This window comes from Oratosquilla oratoria, chromosome 19 (genome assembly GCF_046742065.1).
Source record: "Oratosquilla oratoria isolate Oo_2021 chromosome 19, ASM4674206v1, whole genome shotgun sequence".
NCBI lineage: Eukaryota > Metazoa > Arthropoda > Malacostraca > Stomatopoda > Squillidae > Oratosquilla > Oratosquilla oratoria.
Genome location: NC_134795.1, coordinates 50,202,779 through 50,226,863, shown reverse-complemented (window position 1 = coordinate 50,226,863; position 24,085 = coordinate 50,202,779). Strand labels below are relative to the sequence as shown.

General features: G+C 40.3%; 1 protein-coding gene across 3 annotated transcripts in view; it reads right to left on the bottom strand.

Annotated features, from left to right (window-relative positions):
- Nucleotides 1–24,085, bottom strand: part of BNIP3 (BCL2 interacting protein 3) — a 123,140-nt gene that overhangs the window by 1,478 nt on the left and 97,577 nt on the right. For 2 of the 3 annotated variants that reach the window (XM_076202977.1, XM_076202976.1), the window contains exons 3-6: nucleotides 6,354–6,531; nucleotides 4,757–4,850; nucleotides 912–997; nucleotides 563–727 (exon numbers count right to left, since the gene is read on the bottom strand). In XM_076202977.1, coding sequence (XP_076059092.1) covers nucleotides 563–727; nucleotides 912–997; nucleotides 4,757–4,850; nucleotides 6,354–6,531 — 523 coding nt within the window. Of the gene's footprint in view, nucleotides 1–562; nucleotides 728–911; nucleotides 998–4,756; nucleotides 4,851–5,565; nucleotides 5,588–6,353; nucleotides 6,532–24,085 lie in introns of those variants that run through there. The other variant, XR_012967335.1, reaches the window with a different exon arrangement.

Here is a 24,085-nt window from a genome sequence, read left to right as displayed (position 1 = left end):
ACAGGAGACCTTTTGATCCATATCTAGGTCGGATGCAAAAAAAATCATAATAAAACAATAAATAAAAACTATAATAATGTAAATAACAAATAAAATACATAAATAAATGCATAGGTATAGTTAAATAACAAACAGGTAAATAGTAAATAAAAATAAAGTGACATATAACTAATAATAAATGAAAATCAGACAGACAAATGATAACAAAACAAAAACAAATAATTTAAGATAAATTATAATCATTACAGCATCTTACTTAGGTATTTATCTAAATGATTCTTTAAGCTTCGAACTGAACTACATTGCACTACCTGTGGAGGAAGTTTATTCCATTCATTTACTACACGGTTGGCAAAGTTGTTTCTACCTACTTCCAAATTGAATCTATTTCCGGACAGTTTGAGACCATTGTTTCTTGTCCGATTCTCATTCAATGTGAAAATTGTCACTTTTGATGTTGTCAATTCCCTTTAAAATCTTAAAGACTTTTAAACTATTATTATCTATTGAAAATATATATACATTTTTCTTTTACACAATTGTAAAATAGAATAATTCTTACCCAATCCCTGTGCCAATAATTAAAGAGAGAACGTTTGTGATGAGGAGCGTGTACAGAACATCTCTGGAAAACAGTGATGAGTTTCCCACCATGACTCTGCGAATTGATGCTCCATGATAGCCCCTTGCACATGCTTCCTTCCTTGGATGACTGAACCTCCATTCCCTGTAACCAAAATACCAATAAACCTTCATTTCCAACAAAAATATAAATATTCAACAACACAAGTTCCACTACAGAACTTGAAGATTTTTTATTTATTTTCTTTTATATAAATTCTCACTGCATACACCTTATCTAATTTATAATGTAAACTGGAAAAAAAAAAAAAAAAACTAGAAATACTCACTTCGGAGGAGCTTGATCGGGACGACTACTCCAGTCCCAGATCCAATCTGTCTCGGTGTTCTTCTCTACCCTAATAAAATCCCCTTCCTGGAAAAACATAATACATTTGTTATACATACACAATTACTTACAAGAACACAAGACAAACTTCCTGAAGAAAGAAAATGTTCTGGAATCATGAGGCCATATCACAATGAAAAAGTATCAAGTGTGATTTTTTGATCCATTAGAACTCATGGTGAATTCAATTATGTTTCTGTAATACTAAAACATTTTATTCAGTTTTAAAGGACCACTGGACATTAATGGGTTAAAGATAAATGTGTTGGAAATGACAATTTCATATTATCAAAACTTTTTTCATATTATCAAAACTTTATCATTTTCAAATTGACAGTTGTTAACTTATGCTTGTGTTTTAAGCTCATTCACATTTTTATGCAAAACTACAAAAACACTCCCCTCCACCCCCTCTTATCTTGGCACCTCCTGGATGACGGGTCATCCCTGTATCTTGTCCACTGCCCTGGGTCAGAAGCAGTGTCGCAAGACACAGTACATCCACAGCAAGGTCACTTCATTAAATTGGCGACCTCCCTCACCGTCCCCTTATGCAGAAAAGAAGACGGAGAAATCCCTTTGGGTGCGTCAAATTTTTCTCACACATACTACCTCACCCCCCATCCCCCCCACCCATTCCACCTCATGCATCACATCATCATCCATATACAACCATTTTCCATTCACCCCAGTCTTCTGTCCTTCCTCAACAGACATTCCCCTCTTACCCAAAGCCCTTTTCACCCCATCCATTCATCTCATCCTAGGTCACACCCTCATATTCCCTCTGGGGTATTGGCTGCATGCTGTTATGGCAAAGTAGCATGCAGTTGATACTTTCGGGTCTGTGATAGAGGACTCTGCTCACAGAGAAATGATGAAACTTTTATTATACTGCTACTGTCCCTCCGTTATGCTGTCCCCCAACCCTTTGTTTCTGTCCTGTACCATTTCTCTGAATTTCATTTCCTTGTTTTGCCTACCCTGTGGTGGGGGAAAAGAATGCTGCCACCAAGTATTCCTGCTTGGATCATAAGAGGCAAGAAAAATGGGATGGGGATTGGGACAAAGCATCCTTCTCTCTATAGCCCCACAGGGGACATTCCTAAAAAAATGTAAAGGCATAAGAGGGTCTAGGAGTGTTGATGTGATTCATGATATACTGGAAAGGAGTGGGTGGGGGAGGGGGGGTTAAGGAGTATGTGTGAATGATATTCTGATGCAGCCTGAAGGAACTTCTCCCTAACTTCTCTCTTTCTGCATGATGGGAGAGGGAAGGGGGGTCACTCATTAAATGAAGCAACCTTGCTGTGGATGTGCCATGCCTTGCTGCATTGCTTCTGACCCAGGGCAGTGGGCAAGATGCAGGGATGACCCGTTACCCAGGAACCAAGAAAAGAAGGAGGGAGGGGTGGTGAATGGAAGTGGAGTATGTGGGGATGAAATGGGTGGGAGCAGCTCTATGCCTTTGACTTTGGCTACCTCCCTTGTGAGGGTGGAAAAGCCCTTGGTATATGTATGTATGTATTTTGGAAAATTGTATGCTTTTGTGTTGCAAGTCCATATTTGTGTTGTGTTTTGTCTTTCTGTAAAGGCAGATAGGTCAGTGGCAAGAATTTGGTTTCTTGTGTTAGTGCTCTTTGCATGGTGTATATGCAAGAACTGCAGCAGGTCTGATTACTTGTTTGAGATTATCATTAACGTCTATGTGTAAAATCTTTTGGCCGTTTGTTTTTTGTTGAGGTATTTGTCACTGACGGTGATACAGACAGCAGGCCCTGTTTGTTGTATATTATTTTCTGTTGATAAGTATGGTGTATTTCAAGTGGACTCAAAAGAGTAGCTGTTGTAGTGGAAGAGATATTTGTGCACACATGGTGGATCTTGTACATATGGTATGGGTAAAAGCCTTAGTTTGTTTCCATGATGTTGGCCTGCACAAGATACAAGAGGGTAGGTGCTGGTAAACTGTTCTCCTTAATAAATCAATCAATCTGTTGCTCTAGGTCTCTTTTGCATGAGGTTCATGGCCTCCAGGTTGTTGTTGTTGTTGTTGTTGTTGTTGTTGTTGTCGTTCCCTAGACTGTCTGTCCGAGCAGTCCCGTCTCCCCAAGGAATGCCATAGCCGAAACTGGGTTTTCCCACAAATCCTTTATAGAGCGTATGTTGTGTTGTTTGCGTGCATGATTGTGTATAATGTAGTCTTCCATTATGTGTTGTATGGTATGGGGTGAAGTGTTACATCCTGGGCAGCTGTTCACAATGCGGTCATCCAGCCTCTTCTGGTAGCTTAGAAGTGCTGGGTGGTGACCGCACCGCAGTCTGGCCAAGTGGACTCTGTCCTTTCGTGGGAGAGAGGATTCAGAAGGTTGGATATCAGGGGGTCTGGCATGCAGCAGTGTGTTGTCTTTCAGTGTGTTAATGGAGCGGTGAGTGATATGATTATGAATATGTTTCCGGAGGCTGGTATTTGGTGGTTGTGGAGGAAGAGAAGAGAGTATCTGTGCGTGATAAAGGTCTTTGGGTGTTGTTTTAATGTTTCTTGGTGTGTGTGGGTGTTCTGCTATGTAGTGTAGCGGGTGTAATGTGTTTGTGGTGGCTGCGGCAAGTGTTTGTGTGCCTCTCATGTCAAGGTGGTCCTTGACTTTGAGGACTTTTGTTTCATGGTGTAAATGGTCTGTAGGTGTTGTATTTGTGCAGCCTGTAATTGTTTTTAGGGCCTTGTTTTGTATGATTTGAAGGGTGTTGTGGTGTGTCTCACTGAGATTAGGAGCCCATGCAGGACTCGCATAATTCAACACTGAGCGTATGCATTGTTTGTATATTGATATATTAGTTTCTTTGTTTTGTCCAAATGTTGTTCCAGTGATTGACTTAAGTGCGTTAAGTCTGGGTGTGCATTTGTTTTTTATGTTTGTGATGTGTTGTTTGAAAGACATGGATGTATCGTATGTTACACCAAGAATTTTCGGTGTGTTTGTGTGTGGTATTAGAGTGTTGTTGATGTAGAGATGAGGTATGTATTTGTGTTCTTTTGTCCAGTTTGTGAGAAGTGTTGCTGTAGATTTGGTTGGAGCTATTTTGAGTCTGTTTGTGATGAACCATGTGTTGAGTGTGTCAAGGTATGGCTGGATTATTTCTGCAGCTTTGTCTGTGTTACGATATGTGCATGTGATTGTTATGTCGTCTGCGTAGGAAGAGATTTGTATTTCTGAGGTGTCTGGCATGGGTAAGTCATGCATGTATAGATTAAATAGTGTGGGGGATAGAACTGAGCCCTGTGGTACTCCAGGTTGGCCAAGGTCACTGGTTCAACTCCTATGTCATTCAGAAAACAAGACTTTGTGTTGTTGACTGCAGTGTGGTGGTTGCAACTACGACAATTGGAGTCTGTTGCCATGCTAATTCTGAGTTGGTACCATTTAAATGCAAGATAGTATTCTGAACACACAGTTATGCCAGTGTGGTTCTTGTTTGTCAAGGGAGTGATTTTTCATTTGGGTGGTCTGGGGAGCCTGGTCCTTAACAGAAAAAATGAGAGCAAGAGGATAGAAGGTACTTGAAGTGCTTTGAAAGTGTGTGTTGTGCTTGTTCTGGAGACTAGGTCTCAGACTATCAGGCTAACCACCTCCCCCCATTAAAAAATGTTCAATTAATGAAACATTAATATAATATCTTCAGTTGTTGTTAGTATAAATCACTGAATTTTCTAAACCAATTATACGAAAGCAATTAGTATACTCGTAAAATGTTGATTTTAAGCAAAAAAGCAAGAGTGTGACTCACCTTGTTATAATAATTGATATAAACTCCTTTGAGCTGTGGCTCCTCTGGATCTGTTGTCAATTCTGTGTTGGGGCTGTTAGGTGGTGACTTTGGTCTGAAGAAATAAAATCAGACATAGGTCATTAGGACAACCTGAAAACTGTGATATATAATGGCATATTATACATTGTGTATGTATATGCTATATACATCAAAGGCTTTTTTCCTCTAAAGGAAAGAAAGAGGGAGAGAGAATTGCCATTTTGTCACTGATTATGAACATTTATATCCTTGGAGACGATATCATGCCAGGGAGTTGTAGAGGTAGTACAGGAAAAATCAATGAAGGCAACATAAATGAGGGACAGTGGTGGTTAAATTGACAAGCATTCTTTTTTGAGTATAGGGTCTTCAATCATAAAAGAATGTTGCATGAAAGTTCCTAAATTATTGATTGCACATTGTGCAGTTAATATCCCATACAGGAAGTGGGAGGGAGGGAGGGAAGATAGAGGGGGCAATCAGGGTGACCAGATTTTGAAAACTGGAATGCAGGACACCTAAATTGGAGAGGTACATGAACAATGTGAAGTGCATAAAAACTCGCAGCTCCAGAACCTGCCTCACTGACTTGTACATTATTTTTCTTTTATTTGGCTTAAAGGGGTGTGTCCATTGTATACTGAGTTGCCAGATCCATTCTGTGCTCACATAAAATTTCACTTGGATATTGTTGCTTTTGAATTAATATACCTATAAAATGTAAAAATTTCTCAAATTTTCATGTGAAGTGTTTAAAATCTTGAAAATACATACGCTCCTCAACTTACGTTTTAGTTACGTTCCAAACAGCTGAACGTTAGTTGAAAATGAACGTAAGTTGTTACTGTACCATACATCCGTAAATTCTATCACCATATCTTATAAAACACCCCTAAATCATTAATTATACACATAACATTGTAAAATGATAACATTAATTTCAAACAAATTAAATTCAAGTAACATAAATTGAGATGGTGGAGGAGGAGGGGGAAGATGAGGATGAGGCAAGGCACGTTCAGTCTGTCGTTTGTGCCATATAAACAATGGACGCAGCGTCATGCGTAAGTATTGTTTGAACTACGGAGAGCGCGCTAAACTAAAAAATTCACTAAAGTTTTTTTTTTCCATTTTTTTTTTTTACAGTCAGTTCAAACATAAAATCGAAAAAACGTAAAACGAATGAACGTAAGTAGAGGAGTGTCAGTACAGGACAAAGCACGTTGCAGGGAGGGTCAATAGAGGACATGGGACAAATTCTTTAAATACGGGATGTCTAATCACCCTGGGGGCAATAGAGGGTAGAAAGTAATGGAGGAACAAGAAAGTGGTGGGGGTGGATATGTAAACACATTGCAGGGAGGGTCAATACAGGACATGGGACAAATTCTTTAAATATAGGATGTCTGATCACCCTGGGGGCAATAGAGGGTAGAAAGTAATGGAGAAACAAGAAAATGGTGGGGGTGGATATGTAATAAAATACAGTTGAACTTGACCAAATACTTAAAAGCATACTTTGCATAATTTTAAGAATGTAGCTGGGAAAGTAATTTATTTTTTCAAATAAACTTACGAGTCTCTGGGTGTGTCCCGGCGTGACGATGCAAGAGATACTCTTGCAGACGACTGGTTGGACTCTCGTTGAGCTTCTCGGAGTAGTCTGAGGTATTCCTCTCCATTGCCGAATGGTAGTGGTGTCACTCGGTCCGGACTCCCACTCCCAGGTTGGTTGGACAAATCTACCCAGGACTCTGCAAAGATGAGAATGTAATGTTAACACTGTACATCTCAGCTATGAAGTCCTTGAAAAATATGCTATCTTACAAGAACAAAATGAGAAATGTGAAGGCGAAGTACAATACAGAACAGGGGTGGGGAGGGAATCATGGGATGGAGTACATTAGAAAATGCTAAGGTGATTTGGGCTTATTACAACAAACAAAGAGTAGCAAAGAGAAAGTGAAAAACAGAAGTGAGCTTAAAATGAAAACTGAGAATGAAACACATGTACAGGAACTTTGGATGTACTGTGGAATGTCTGTTGAGCAGTTAATAATGGGAAAAAAAGTAAACTCTGCAATGTCAACAAAGGGATAATGCATGCACCTGCCTGATAATCTCATATGCTTCTAGAACTATTTTGAGTGGATGAAGAGGAGGGATCACCATATGGTGAAGTGATTCAGTTGTCTGGTCCTGCTTTGAAAAGCCTTACCTCTGAACAAAGCAATGTGACAGGGTTCAGGGATGACCCTTCATTCAATTTTATACTATATTAAACACACACACTATATATATATATATACCCCTTCAGGCTGTATCAAAATACACACATACTCCCACACCCCTCCATCCCCCATGCATCACAGCATCATCCATACACGAACATTCTTCACTTATCCTTATCTTCTGTCTTTCCCTTCCTTCCTCAACATTCTCATACTATATATATATATATATATATATATATAATGTGTGTAATTTATGTAAATTAACATAATATTTTGTGTGTAATATATAATTGTAAGTAGTTATAAGAACATTGTAACAAACATATTGTGCGTTTTAAACGTTTCGCAAGATCGCGGGCGTTAGAAAGAAGTTAGTTTTGTACGTACGACATGTGATATCTAGGGGAGGTGCGAGAGCAAAAGTTTGGAGTAATATTCAGAACGAATCTTGATTTGAATGTTCTGAATGGCTCAAACATCCCTAACGTAATCCTGTGACGTCATGCCCACACAAGCATATAAACAACTCTGAAATATTTGCGTACACAGTTCTGAAGAAGAATTGAGTGGAGGAAGGAGTATAGATGTTATGGAGTGTAGAAGAAAACAAAAATGGGATCCTCGAGAGGCGAACATTTAGTTTTAGTCGATCATGTGACGGAAGGGCACGTCAGTCATACGTCGATTCTTCTGTCGACCCTTTCTACCGACTCTATCGTGAATGTGACAAGATCAGTCACAGTCGACGCTACTCAACAACGCTCCGGCCTGAATTAAGTCTGTCTGCCCTTCTGATGTCGGTTCTTTGCCGAACCTCTCAACGTCCTGACAGAAGTCTAGGCCAAGGTCTAAATATACAGGTCAGACCGTTCTTATATTCTTAGATCTTGGTCTAGGCAGTGATTGCTATTTCGTAATTTCCATCGTAAATAGGTAATTGTCTTACCTTCTCCAATACAAACTGAAGAGCTTTATTTGAAAATAACTAAAATTAAAATGATAATTTAAAATATTATATATTCAGTGTAGTAAATTATTAAGTGAAATATTAGTTTTCTCACTTCCTAAGTAATATTGCATTTTGTTTGTATATGTTGTTTATTATATTATTGTCACATATATTCATAAACAAATAATGTTTAGTAATACATTTTTGTAAATGACAAATGTTGTTTTATTTGATACCTGGCTAAAATAAATTCATTAACTATAGTTAAATGGGTAAAATATTACGAAGATATTAAGCCCTAAGTGACTGACGTAATACTACTGTATATATATGTATGTGTGTATGCCCACACGGTTTGGTGGCGATGATCGAGGGATGTCTGCTGTAAAGAACCCCCCCCCCCACACACACACACCCATAAGGACGTGAAAGCTTCCACTAATAAAATCCGTCCTTGCCCAACCTTGGGTATTGAGATATGTGTATGGAATTACAGAGGTGCTCACGAGTTCTGAGCTTTCATCCAGGAAGATAACTGCTGTCGATCAGTCCAGCAAATGTTCAAAGACCATGTAAACACACATTGATACGCGCGTAACACACGCACACGGGCATGTTATATGCGTTTCACCATCTACAGCGGATTTATCCAATTCTCAAAAACCAAAGGTGGGATTAGTATCTTTTGCCCTTTCATTGGGTGAAGAAACTCAGACGATCATGTCCCCCATACCTCCTCTCCTCACACCCGACTACACTTCTGTTCCGCTCCCTCACTCATCTCCTTTTGACACGCACGATTAAAGAAACCATGTTTGAAATTCTCCACGTTTATGGCGTATGAGAAAGGGTTATTTGAAAATTATCATGTGCTCCAGGACTACGGTTGCCTTACAGGACCAATTGGAGTTGTCTGCGCCCCCCCCCCACCTCCTCTACACTCCCCGTACCCGACATGACGTCAGCACCGCCATTGATCGTCAGGCCCGAAAGCCATCCGAGCCACGTGCACCGACCTCACTCCCTCCCCATCCTTCCCCATGTCTTGGTTGAATACCAAGACTTGCGTACCATTATTTCGGTAAAGACTACTAATTGTTATAAGTAGACCTGCTCTTTTCGACCTGTCCTTGTTTCTATGCTTGCTTGTCTGTCTCAAAATTGAAAGAACTGTTCTGTGCTTGCGCAGTGGAGTCACTGCCTTGGGTTAAGCGGTCCGATGCAATAAAGCGTCCTGCAGCTCTGTCGAAAACCTCCCGATTTCAACGGTTATAGCTGCTCCACAATGAATTGTGAATTCATACTGCACATTACCTGATCTTCGTAGAAATTTCACGTTCATGTAATTCAGCCGAATATGATATATATATATCATATATCATATTTCTCGATGTTCATGGGCATCAAATGCACCCACCGATCTTTCGTTGTCTACTTGAACGCACGATCAGAAGCATTTGTCTAAAGTTCAAACAGTCATTCCGGGTATGCGGGGATATTGGAAAAATAAAAATATACCAGGACCTTTTCGCTGTACATGGAGGTTTTTCACTCTGCTAAATAAAATCACTTGTCGACGGCCAAAACGTCTTTAATGGCAATGATGGGAATCAAGATTGTTTGAGGAAAGGAAAACATATACAATCACGTTATTATGTAACAACAGGGTTGGGTTAGGAACTTAGGACAGGCGACTATACAGTCGAAGTCCAAGAATCTAGATCTTCTTCAAGTACAAGTACAGTAATATTACTAAGTACTTAAATACGTAATAAAGTACTTTTTGTGTTGTAGTTTTCGTACATACGCATTGGTGAGTACATTGCTAAAAGCGGGATTCGAACCAGACTTGCTTTTAATTGAGCACATTACTGCTTTTATCACAGAATTGCAAAACAAGAACGTACATTTTTATGAATAACTATGCTGCAAATGCAGAAGATTATCCATATATTTCTCATATTGGTAATAAAACTAAATTGGAGGTGGAAAGTATAGGTATGTATCAAGTTATTAAAAACTTGTTCTTTGTTCTATACTAATAACTCTGTAGTATTATACCTAAAAATAAGATAAGTGCACGTGCCCAATAATATCATCAAAGTTCGCTAGAATCTATAAACAACACATTTTTAAATACAATTTACTTATTTGCACTTGAGTATATTTAGTTTTTCCAAGTGCTTTGGATCTACTTACAAGTTCCCTTGATTTTTTAAAGTACGAGTATATGAAAATATGTACTAAAGTCCAAGCACATGTATTTTGACCAACACTGTGTAACACTAAATATGCGTCGAACGAGTTCTGAAGACTCGATGAGAAAACTAATATGATAGTTAAGTCCCTGGATAAGAACATATATGCAGCCGTTACCATATTCTGTTGATTCTAACGCAAACTCGTATATTACGGTAAAATATTCAGGACTCCTTTAACATTTTTTATTATAATTATTTTGTTAGCCTTGTGGCATGTCCTGACTAAAATTGCCGCCCAAGGGCATATGCCCCCCCCCATGTGAGGGCCCTGCATATATGTCATCTAAAATTACGAGATACTGGCCATCAATACGACTTTCTATCTCTACATCTCTCCATTGAATGGTCGCTTTCAGTCATATTTTTGTACGAAATGCCAGTGCCTGAAAATTAACCCGAACCTCTGGAGGAAATAAGTATCATTGGTGGTCAAGGGAACCTAAAATTTCCTTTTAGGAGTATGACCCTACTGCTGATGTAGACATTTTACATTTGCCCGCCTGATTTTCCTGCACCAATTTCATTTTTTTTTTTCAATAATGAACAAGCTTAAATATACTCGTGTTAATCCCGATTCTAAAAGTCTAAGTGTTCTTCGTACTCAACCAATTTCAAATATTAGTCCAAAACAAAGTATTAGAAATATCGGTTGCAGTTTTTTTTTCTTTTTTAACAGATAATCCGAATTCCTGAGGTTATTGCAGGTCAATTAAATTATACAGCTTCTTTTAATTCGTTTATTCTATATACTATTATTACTACTATCATAATTATCTTCATAACTATTATTACATTGTATCTCAAATCCAGCCCGATTCGGGACGCATTCTATTCCCGCCAATTCCCCAACCGGTGAGCGTCCGAAGGCGGCTTACGTAACGTCCTCCCTTTCTGACAAAGCACAACGTATCGATCCCGCGCCTATTTTTTGGACATGATGGCGGTTTAGCAAACTGTCTACCCTTCCACTTTTGTCAGGAATTGCGACAATTATTCGTGTGCATCTTTCGGTATGATACAGTCACAAATATAATGAATTGAATATAATTTAATTTTATGTGGCATTGAATCAATATACATGAAGTGCAAATAATGAAAAGAACACATACTTCAAAATAACAATTACAAATGCCGTGGATAAAAAACAAAAAAACAAAAAAACGTAAGCTTATTTCCATTGTGGTGGCATCCTGGGGTGTGGTTTAGTCCTAATATTATATATATATATATATATATATATATATATATATATATATATATATATATATATATATATATATATATATATATATATATAAATATACACCCAAGTCGTTAAGCAATTATATTTGCTGAGGAAAAACCCTCACTGCGTCAACGGGTTCATCGTCGTCTCCCTTGGATACAGGATGCTCCTATCAACCCATTCCCGTATGTACTTCATCCTCAGGAGAATACGTCGCCAGATAGAGGATATTTGGTGCTTTCTAGAACCTGTGTATTGCATATTAACAAGCGTTATTCCACTGTAACCTGATGCCTATCCCCTTATATCTTGCCTTTCATACCCTTTATCCAGCAGTCCAAGAATTCTCGACACAATAATTCAATGACACAAATTCTTTAAGATGAAACCTTCCCACGTTTAGCCCTGATGATGTGGGAATATTTCTATTCATAACCCTTCAACTATCTTCTTGGATGAAAATGGTATGACAGGGAAAGCAAGTTCGAAGTAAACTCTTAGCATTTAACGATGTAACTTTGAGAATGTTGTGCATACTCGTAAGTTGTTTCAAATGAAGAAACCAATGCAAGTTCTCTGCGCGAAAGGGGCCTGGTAATGCCTGATGCTGCCAATAACTTTTTTCCCTGTAGTAGGGAGACTGCAGTCGCGCGCACACACACGTATGTATATATATATATATATATATATATATATATATATATATATATATATATATATATAATCATGTGCTACCGTTCATTTTATCACATCTGGGATGAATGCATTCATGTATGGGTATTGCTTAAGGATCAATGGCCAATAGCTTTCTGTTTGGAATCTTGCTACAACAGAATATTGCTGGCAAGGATCTCCAATCCCACCGAACGGTTGCCTTACAGTTACACAATCTCCCTTTCTCAGAACCAATTTCCAAAATTTTGATGGCTGGCTCATCCAAGCTGCAATCTGAAGTGCCACCATCTAGTGGTCACTGGAGTGAAACTCTAAAAATTGCATCATTTGAATACGAACACCTTGAACGCTATCACTAAAACACAGTCTTCTTGAGAATTCTCTGAATCAAACAGAATGCATAAGAAAACCGCCAAATTCCCTGTGATCGATCATAAGAATGCAGTAGTGTCTCCAACCATATCAGTAATGTATTTTAAATAATATACACTCACATACATTTCCGGTCAAATATTATCATGTGAGGGGACTACAACTATTACAATGTCTCCATCTCCCATTACATTCTTAACTCCAGTTTGAGAAAAAATATATATTTTTGTCCCATAGTCACTCTTCACTAATACATTTCTGTTGCCTCCAGGCTACTCTATTCAGCCGATAGCAATCCCACGAGAAGAGATGTTAAAACAAGCCCGATTCCTTCCTACACTGGTAATCAGTTCTACCAACCTTCTGACTGCCAACGAATGATTTCGTTCAACCGTGGCTCCCTCGCACCCTGACGCTGCACAGAGGTGAAAAGATACGAAGTCATAACACCATAGACGTCGGCACGGCGTCGTCTTGCGTCCTCTTGGCGCGCGCGTACTCCTTGACCCTAGCAGCCGAACCCGACGCGACGGTTGCATCGACCCTCCGCTCCAGCTCCTTCTCGCCTCTTTCCTCCTCCTGCGCCTGGACTTCGGGGGGCACGTGCACAAGCACCCACACGTGCGCGCGCACCCTGGAGAGGAGCAGTTCAGCTTCAAGCTGCCTTTCAAAAGCCAAAGGATCCTGGGCCTTCCGGATCCCACGTGACGATGGACCCACGTGACTCTAGGGACAACGCGACCGGCGACTGACTGGTTCACGTGACGGTTGAAAATCTCTAGTGCAGTGGTCGGGGAACAGGGGTAAATTACCCCAAATGGGGTAAATTAGAAATTTAGGGGGGTAATGAACGTGCTACGGATGTGGATGTGCTAAGTGAGGGAAACTGATATGAAAGTTGGAGAAAAGAATGCATCGAGGATCCCACGATCTTTAAAACTATGGAAACGGAGAAATATCAGTATTGAAACTGCTTCATCAGTATTGAATCAGTATTGAAACTGTTTTTAACCCTCAGTGAGACCGCTTTTGCGTTGTTGTCTTGGTAGTGGCACTTGCTCCTTGACTTATCAGTCTTTATTTAGCCCCTCGTCATCTACAGTACCTGGTGGATTTTTGACCTGGCGTGTTAGTGGAGTAACAGGCCAGTAAATGTCAATAAGACTGCTGCCTTTCCAAAACTGGGAGAGTTTTTGGAAGAATTCCAAGACTGCAGTCTTAGTGACATAAAGGAGTCAGTCACAAGGCACCTGACCAAACTTAGAAATAGGTTCTGTGACTATTTTCCAGAACTTGATTCACATACTGTCAGCTGGGTTGTAAATCCCTTCAAAAGTGAGCTGGCTGATTTGCCTGAACAGCCTGAAGGATTGGCAGAAGAGCTTATTGAACTTCGTTCCAACAGTGAAACAAAAATGGAATTTGAGAGCAAGGATGATCTCTCAAGTTTTTGGATGTCAAAAACTGCAAAGGCTTATAAAACTGCACATATGGAAGCAACTAAAATGCTACTACCTTTCGCAACAACCTACGTTTGCGAACAAGGTTTTTCTACCCATTAAATCTAAAAACAAAATACAGAAACCGGTTGAATCCTGAAGACAGCATCCTAGTAGCAGTAACATCAAAAATCCCTGATATCGAGTTTGTTGTATCCAAGATGAAACAGTATCATTTTTCCAAAGCCTGAGGTAGCTGATATGAAAATATTAAAGATTTCAATCTGATGTTAAAATATTAAAGTTTTCAATATTTTCTTCATTATTTTTCTTTGTGTGCCATTCTTATGCCAGAAAGAATAACATTATTTTTCTTTGTGTGCCATTCTTATGCCAGAAAGAATAACATTATTTTTCTTTGTGTGCCATTCTTATGCCAGAAAGAATAACATTATTTTTCTTTGTGTGCCATTCTTATGCCAGAAAGGATAACATTATTTTTCTTTGTGTGCCATTCTTATGCCAGAAAGAATAACATTATTTTTCTTTGTGTGCCATTCTTATGCCAGAAAGAATAACATTATTTTTCTTTGTGTGCCATTCTTATGCCAGAAAGAATAACATTATTTTTCTTTGTGTGCCATTCTTATGCCAGAAAGGATAACATTATTTTTCTTTGTGTGCCATTCTTATGCCAGAAAGAATAACATTATTTTTCTTTGTGTGCCATTCTTATGCCAGAAAGAATAACATTATTTTTCTTTGTGTGCCATTCTTATGCCAGAAAGGATAAACATTTTTCCCCATAATAGTGGATTCAATAACATTTTCTTTTGTTATTGTATGACTTTGAAATACGTGATGGTCAATAGTTTTGCTTGTGTGCCATGTAATGCTAAAAAGACTGTTTTATTTCTGTTTATAAATGTGATTCCTACGTTTTTTTTCTTGTGTGCTATTTACATGCCAAAAAGACAGACTTTTATTTCCTATGATAGATGAAATTAACAATTAAACATTTTTCCAATATACATTTTTTGTTTATTTATTACTATCCATGAATTCTATAAGTAAATTGGTTTGTCCACCAGAGTACTTCCAAGTGTGGGGGTAAATTCATTTTACTACAAATTCTATTGGGGTAACACCCAAAAAAGTTACCCGACCCCTGCTCTAGACGGAACGGCACGGCGTTAAGGCGCACATACGGATGGGGATAAACCGCCTCAACCGTGACAAAAGGACATTTTCCTTGTGGAGACCGTCTATATACCCCACGAGTTGTAAAACTTGTTTTTGAAATTATGCACTCCAAAATACAGTTTTTGTACATTAAAATTTTGGTGGCCCGGTCGGGCTGGCCACCATCTGACGTTTTCTAGAATGGAACTTTCTCCACAACCGTTCGAGAGACAAGTATATATTAATATGGCAAACCCCGCGACTTTATTAATTAGAATCCTCACTGTTAGGCTGGTAGTCTTGCACCACATTGGGCAGCCAATAAAGCTGTTTGAGATAAACTGATGGAGAAGAGTTTATTTTATTCAGCAATGAATGTTGGGCGCCACTGTTATGATAGGGCTCCCGTTAAGGGCGAGAAAAGGGGGAGGGGACGAGACGGCGAGGGAGGTGACGAATGTGAGTTTCAAGTCATGTCCCAATTTTGTCTGCTTGCGAGGAAGAGGGGAGGTGAGAAAGTAGGAACAGTGAGCCAGGCTCACGTATGATGTTCCGAGGTGATCTGAATCTTCAGCGTTCGTCCAGCCATTATATACACGGGCAGGTCATGACCCGTGCTCATTTTTGGCGTGCAGTCAAGTGTGATGTGTGGGAAGTCGGAGGCAAAACGTTCTGACGTCGGTGACTTACGAAGACAAAAGGGTATGCGTTCCTCAATGAACCTAGTGTTCATCATCACGTGGCTGGCCGATCCTGGTACTGCGGGTGTTTCCTCAAGGAGGCTTTGTCCACCCGTGGGCCTAAAGGAAGCTCTGGGTCGAGTCACGTGGCTGGGTCGCGCGAGCGTGTCCCATGGGACCACTTGCGGGTCAGTAAGATCGCAGGACGGCCAAAGAAGAGTGAGGATGGAAGGACTACTCCTAACATTCACCAAAAAGTCTACCACCAGGCGGCTCACCAACTCCTTCAATTTCACAATGTAGTCCATTCGTCTTTTACGGCGAATGTTTTATTTGGTACAAGGTCGGGTATCGGGTTATCTGTGGCAGTGAGAGAGGGGAGGTTAAACGCTGCAACTACGCGCACCTCTCTCACAGGGCAAACATTGCTCACACGTTTTGCCCTGAATATTTCTATTTTATTTTATTCTATTTTTTTTTTTTTTTTTTTTTTTTTTTTTTTTTTTTGTATACGCATTTGGTTTGCCTCATCGTCAGTGGCATCTATCGTCTCGATACGACTCCCCAAGAGGGTGAGCGGGCAACGATCGTGAGCTTTGATTACGAGCACGACCGGTGGAGATACTGCCTAAGGTCCAGTTTGTCCCAATAATAGCTACTATGAGGTCAGCTTATGGGGGCACTTGCCAAGGTTGTCCCAGTGATCAAAACAAGGACATAAACATTTGTTTTTTGGCAAGAGAAAGCCATTGTATGCATTATTACAGGAACACGGCTCGACGGCGCAGTGATAGTGTTCGCGACCGCTACTCCTGAGGTCCGAGTTCGAATCCCGCTCAGGGTTATGATTTCAGTATCACTGCGCTGCGAGCCGTTACTCCAACTCTCCTCGACGGGGAGTTGGGTGTGCGTGTAAGATCAGCATTACCCATAGATCGGTCATATTTGAGCTCTCATCCGGGAGGAGGGTGTAACAGCAATCGATCACGAGCCCATCATGTAATCCAAGACCATGGTGAGTCACAATTATCCAACTTCAAGGTAAAAGGAATTATCACGTTTACCATCCATTCCTTTCACTACCGCATATTTTAAAACTACACTTGGACTTGGAAAATTTCATATGGCAAAACTAATTCTAAATTCCGTCAAAAAAAAAAAAAAAAAAAAAAAATTCTATACCTAGCCCCTCCTCACTGTGAAGACTAACTTGACGTCGGCGTTTTTTGTCAAAGGCAATGACAAATGATCAAAAGTTCTTCCTGCACATAAAAAAAACTAACACGTTTTGACAAATATAAACTACTCAACACCAAAAGAAAAGATGTTTGTCAAGTCAGAACTGTCACTGATTCTGTTACATTTTCGCTCTATCTCCACCCCATTCATAATTTTTCAACATTCGTGTGGCTCCCCAAATCGCACCCCGCCAGAAATTATATGAAAAAAATAATTATAATAATAGTAATACAATTACGAAAAGAAACCCTTTGCTTTATTGCATAGTTGACAATCACAATTATCTTATAATTCTTCTAGCAGGACAATGATGGAATTTATTTCAGATTCCTCGCATCATACAAGTGCAATTTGTAACAGCAGGCCACAGACTCTTTAAATTCTTGTTATGGTCCCCAGGTTGAAAAGCAACGAGTTATCAGGACCGATATATAGGTCACACAAACATCGGTTCCCTTCCCGCCTAGCCTACCCGAGTTTGTTTACAAACACAGAACGAGATGCCATGTTTGGTCTTGACAGTAGGATACAAAGCCACGAATGACGGTTGTATATCATGGTATGCCGACACAAATGTCACCCGGCTTTTTTTTTCAAAACAAATACATCCTCACTTTTTTTTTCATAGGTAACGGATTTTCGCCCTAACTTGATATTTACCCGTCTCATCTAGATATGAAGCTCAATCTGAATATTGGAGACATTCGAATTTGAGGTTGCTATAGTATGAAGTGACATCTGTAGTTTAAAAATTGCTAGTTGGTAACATTAACATACACAAAATATGCCACGACTGTGAATGCCACTTAACAATGACTTACAGTATCTCGTACAAAAATATATGCATCATACTGAATAATAGTAACTACCTGAAGTTTATTTTGCTCCTTGTGCGGAACCATGGACAAAGCCATTCGTGGCTTTGCACCAAAAGCGCATGCGTCATTCCGTTAGCTTCCGTTATGTTTTGTTTTCTTTCGTCTGGCAGAGTCGAATCCGTTCTCGTGAGGCGCTAGTGTAAAAAAATGTCATCTAAGATAACCACAAGAACTACTTGCCCCAGCCACGAGAAAATTGAGCTTATATATACCAATTTTAACTCTCGTTATCCTTTCGCATGCTGTAGTTCCGAATTCAGATCCATCGACGAAAGGGGTCTGCCACCTGCCATGACACATCAAGCAGTTAAGCGCCTCATGGCGTGAGGCACCTCCATTAGGTCGAGTGGCCTTGAAGCTCTTCTGCCCAGAGGACGCCTGCCCTTGCAGTGTTAACCCTCTCGCTCCTACCCACATCTATATCTGTTCGGGCCACAGGCTTTCATGCGTAGCTGCATCAAAAAATGAAAACAAATCTGTACTTGTATTCTTATTACAACGTAAAAACTAAATTCTACCTAAGTACAGGCGATTTTATTCAAATGAGGATGGATATGTAAGCTTAATTAAAAATGCCTAAATGTGGGCAAGCAATTTTCTTCACCCAATGAGGGTCTGTGATATTTCCTATAGGACGCAACTCACAATTGCAGCGTACGCAAAGGTCTTGCAATGCACAATAAACTGCAGTAGTCTTGGGGAACTGTTACAATGATAGACATGATTCACCCGCTCATCTCTTGATCAAGGTTGGCGGTTTTAAAACAATGCGATCCAATGCCAAAACATGGTGAATAGACCTTGAAATCCAAAAACAGGTCGGATGCAGAAAAAGGCAACCAGGCGCATAAAAAAAAAATTAAGAGACATGGCATTTGGCCACATACATCTGTCAACTCATAACCGTTTCCCCCAACATCAGACTCCTCCTACTTGGGCAGTGTGCAATTCTTGGGATACTTTTCCTCTTCACTTGTACCTCGTTTTAAATTCGAGTATGTTTCTGGCTATTCCATGAATTTGCACGTGTAAACACCATGCACGTTCATAAGTATGGACAGTACATATCCAAATACTTATTTATACAAATTAGTATGCAAATATGCGTACAAGCGCATCCGCATGTTCGTACGTGCAAGGACCCTGGTCCCAGTGTCGCGGAGGGTTCGCGACATAGTAAATAAACAAGGCAGCTTGACGGAGGTGCGGGACCTAACAGCATCGTCGCAGCATTTTTTTTTTAATGCAAGGCAGTACTTGTCATAACCCGTTTTTATTTACTACCTCTTTTAAGCCTGCAATATCAAGACAACCCAGACATACGTATAGAAGAGGCACTCGTAAGAATGGGAAGTATGCGATGCACGAACATTCACAGGCGCCGCCTTGGTCCGTCCCAGTGTCTCCCTCGCCCGTGTGGGACCCTGCCATGCCTTCATCCGGGGCCTCTGACGCACACCAATGTCGATGCCCTTATCAAATAACATTCACAACACACGGTGCGTATCACGCCACTCGCCAGGTGAGGGGCTAATGCGTACTGGGCCCAGCACACATATTTGACGATGGCTAAATCAAATGCTAAATTATGCCCAAGACCTTGACGGTGCCTCCACTCCCACTCATTCTTCCCTTTCCATGAGATCACCGACACTAACGCATATCCATATGTGCGTCTGTTTGAATCCACTACAAATGTGACTATATAATTATGTTGCAATGTTTTACATAAAGAATATTTCCGAACCTGGTCCTTGCCACACACCATAAATATTAATGAAAGACTGAATTAAGTAATCCATCAACCATACATTCATACCCATCCTACATGTGTTGCAGTTTCACTGAAGGCCATGCTGTCCTAGCAGACCCATCCCGCGCGCGCGCGCGCACACACACACACACACACAATCGCAACATTGTTATTAAACATCTGGTCTGCTCTGCGTGACTCCATTATCTAACTCCTCGTGTTGAAAAATTCCTTGAGAGAAGTTTCTTCCCCACACACATTCCCTCGACGTTATTTTCTGACCCCCATCGAGACGACTGTGATGTGCCTTGAACACAGTAGACAGATTCGCACTGTCGACAAAATCATGCTCACTAGTTCCTTGTCCCGTGATCTGCCATCCCTCCATCACAGTTACGAAAAGAAATTCTTCAACTCAAGTTTATTTTCACAATAGCGGTATCTGGCAGTAATGTATACACTAGCTTGCCATGAACACAAGACCACAGTCATTTCTACATTTCCAACCAAGGTTTGTTTGTTTGCGCTCCATCAATCTTTATAACTTCGAATATTTTCAACGCCAACAAACCTATTTCTCCAACTGTTTACTCTCATACGATGCTATCTCATCCATATGAATCTACAGCGGTGATATCGCACTGTGCATATGTCGACGCGGACTTTCCCGCCAAACCCACGAACAGCAGCAGCAAGCCGTAAAAGACGCATGGCCGAGCCGCCAGTAATTTTCTTATTGTGTTTTATTTACCTATTCGTTAACTTTTGGAATGGTTAAGATAGGATAGATATTCCCAAGTTTTGTTTTGGATTTTCAAAATGCAATATGTGGCGTGTTAACATGCGACGGAGCAACTTCATTGTTCATTGACAGAAGGGGTATCACACTAGGCTATTTTTCCTCCGGCATATTACCTACAACCTCCATTTGAATAACTAGAGTATGACTTCGCTTGCAGAAATCGAGATTTCTAAAATAAAATAAAATTTAATAAAATAAAAGTATGTCCAACATTCGTATAGGTTTTTAAATTCTTTATTCATCATTCATCTTTGCAATATACGACGGAGAGATGAATTGATATTTGAGATCTGAAAAGTGAAATATTGTAACCGAAGTCGTTTTTACTCACACAAGCCCTCATCTGTTGGCGCTGGTGAAGCCCGCGGAGGCCCATAAAGAAACCACTTGAGCAAGCCTCAGTGGACTGATGTAGTTTGATTATTATTCTCGTGCATTTTGTGACGTCATTACTACGTTCAAGGTCAGAGTTGGGATTAGGTCGATTCATGGATCTTTGCGCCGCAATAACTCGTTCACGAGGTGCCAATTCACGTAAGGATAGTAACTACATAAAACTACGTACAATACATGGACCGTCTGTAGTCCTTCGACTATAGACGGAATTTACTGTCTACAGAAGACTCCTTTAAGTCAGAGCACTTTCCCACCAAGTTAATTTAACGTGGCTGCTGACCATTCTATGGAATATCTGACTACCGACAAGTATTTGTGCAGTCCACTGGATGCTGAGATGGAGACAGCAGGGAAGGTTGCGTGGCGTGCTGGTAGAAGGCAAGCTTCTGCGGATGGAGGGCGGTGGGGGTGGGGTGGGGGTGCCCTTAGGCTGCACCAGGTGTCAGCCACACCCAGCTAGCAGGTGCATCAACACCATACCATGATTTGTATAATAAATTCTTTATATATCTATTTTTTTCAGTTAACAGGATCGAGTTTACTCTAATCATTAATTCAAATGTGTTATCATTTTAGACAAGAATGAGATCATGTCCATGTCAGTTTTACCATCTTCACTTATTCTGATTTCGAAATATTTCTTTTTATTTATTTTTCCAATGGTTTGTTTTGTCTCCGTGCATACTCTTTCTGACAAACTATTTCATCTGTCTACAGAACCACATGGAGGGGTGTTAAGCCCGAAATTTTCCATGCATATTCTCTATTTTTTTTTTTTTTTCTCAAGTGAATGGGAGTGGGATGGGTCCCAGGAGGTAGGTGCATGCCTTAGCTGGCTGCCTCCCTTATGAGGGTGAAGAAGCCCTTCATATATAGACAGAACTGGGAGAAGGGATATACAACCACATGACTGCAAACAGTTTCGAAGTTCAAAGGAAATTAAGTGAAGCTTTACGAGATTATTCTTGGTGTGCAAAGAACAAAGAGCTGCATCAACGATTTAATCCCGTAAGTGAGCTATACTAGGAAGCGGGGAACTACACACTGAAGGATGAAGAAATAGCAAAGAGAGGAATGATGGAGGAACTTGGTGACCTTCCAACAAGATCCTTGACGTGGAAGACCATGTAAACAACAGTTAACAAGACTATCATGAACTGCAATGACAAAGCACATCCGACAACCTTTCAGTCCGTGTCGCGGTCGGATGCATAAAAATACGAATAAATAAACACACATCCAGCAGAACAGAAAGAGCAAAATCCAAGTAAATGGGCAAACATTATTATGCTTTTCTGCGTTTATTCGAGTTTTAAAACTTAGAACATATGCATGGTGACTAAACGTGACGCATTATTTCTTGTGGTCATTATCCACAGATCTGGTATTGCATATGTGGTAATGGTGAGCAAATCACAAAAAATAAAATTGGTTCAATCTCGTAGAGCGATTATGAGGCAGATTACAACATCTATACAGGGTATTGCTGACAAAATGCTGGAAATGCCAAGATTACTTACACTGGATGAAAGAGGGAAACTTATTTTTTTTTACATGCCCAACAGTCTAGAATTTCGAAAAAATATAGATAAGTAATGATACCAATAGGTATGAATTCTACATTCATCTGTCTATATACCAACAGACTTTTCCCCCACTAAAAAGGGAGGCTACCAACCAAGGCATGCACCCACCCCCACACAATAGCTTTTGGCCTATTATCAACTATTCTGTCCACCAAATAACCATTTTTGCAAGTGTGTCTGTGTGTGTGTGTGTGTGTGTGTGTGTGTGTGTGTGTGTGTGACATGTCAGAGAATGAGAAATTGGAAAGAGGAATCCGAAAAGAAAATTTAAGATGCGGAAGAAAACAAGAGGAAAAAGAGTACAAAGAGAGGGTGAGGGAGCAAGGAGAGGAGAGGTGAGGCCGGGAGGGATGGGGGGGGGGGGATGTGATTCGCCTGCAGCTGCCTCCTCAGGCGACTTCTCTGAACTCTGCACTGCACTGCCGCACTCAACACAGAGGAATTCGCCCCCGAGGGGAATTGATTTGTTTTTATTCTCTCTCTCGTGCGATCACGTGCTCTTGAAATAAAAATTATTGACGAAATCGCCCACTGGGTGACGTGAGTGGTGCGTCGTGGGATGTCCATGTGAATGGACGTCCTCTAGGAGCAGTACCATACTCACCATCCCACTCCCATGCACTGGGAAATGAGAAACCGCTGGTAGGGCCAAGCCCTGTCAGTTGAGAGAACCGGATTTTTTTAACCGACGTTGGGTCGCCTCCCCTCCCCAGCTGGCCAGGAATGTCGGGATCCAACGCAACAAGTGTACTGCGAGTCCGGGAACTCCAAGTAACCACCTGCTCACGAGTTCAAGACCATATCCACTAGGCTACCTCGCGTTCCTTTATACACTGTATATATATATATATATATATATATATATATATATATATATATATATATATATATATTTTTTGTGTGTATATATATATATTCTATATGTGTGTGTGTGTGTGTTTTGATACGTCTTCCATATCCTTAATATATTCTTTGTGCACGAGAGCCGGCGACCACCAAACCTACAGTAAAATCATGTTACTGCTAACCTATCTATCGATCAAGATTTCGCACAACATGCCGCTCGAGATTCCCTGGAACCAAGCAAAAAACATTTATCTTGAGATGTATTTACGAATTCTTGAAACTGACATGAAGAAAAGGCGATTTTAAAACGTTAGGTTAAAAGTTGTTGGGTCCTTTCCGTTTCACCCCTAGATGTGAACGAGAAAAAACTACTCATTGATGAAAATAATAATAATAATAATAAATAAATAATAATAATAAATACTACTGTGACGTACAAGGAACCCCATGGCAAGGATGATGTTCCCTTTGATGTGGCAAACGAGAGAGAGAAAAAAAAAATGCGAGTACAAACACGTGCAGTCACGCCCTCCTGCCATCCACCCATTCTGCCACCACCACTGTTCTCCTTTCAGCACAGTGTCCCTGACAACATGACACCACCCCGTGCCCCAAGTGGATTGTCGTACATTTTCCGGGTGTATTACCCCTTCTTGCTTTTGCACTATCCTCCCTCAAAACCCTCACCTTCTACCGTTTATGCACACACACACACACACATATACACACACACGGCACTCGTAAGCATGCTGGTCTCGCATTCGCTTAGTTGTAGGTTCGAATCCCGCATT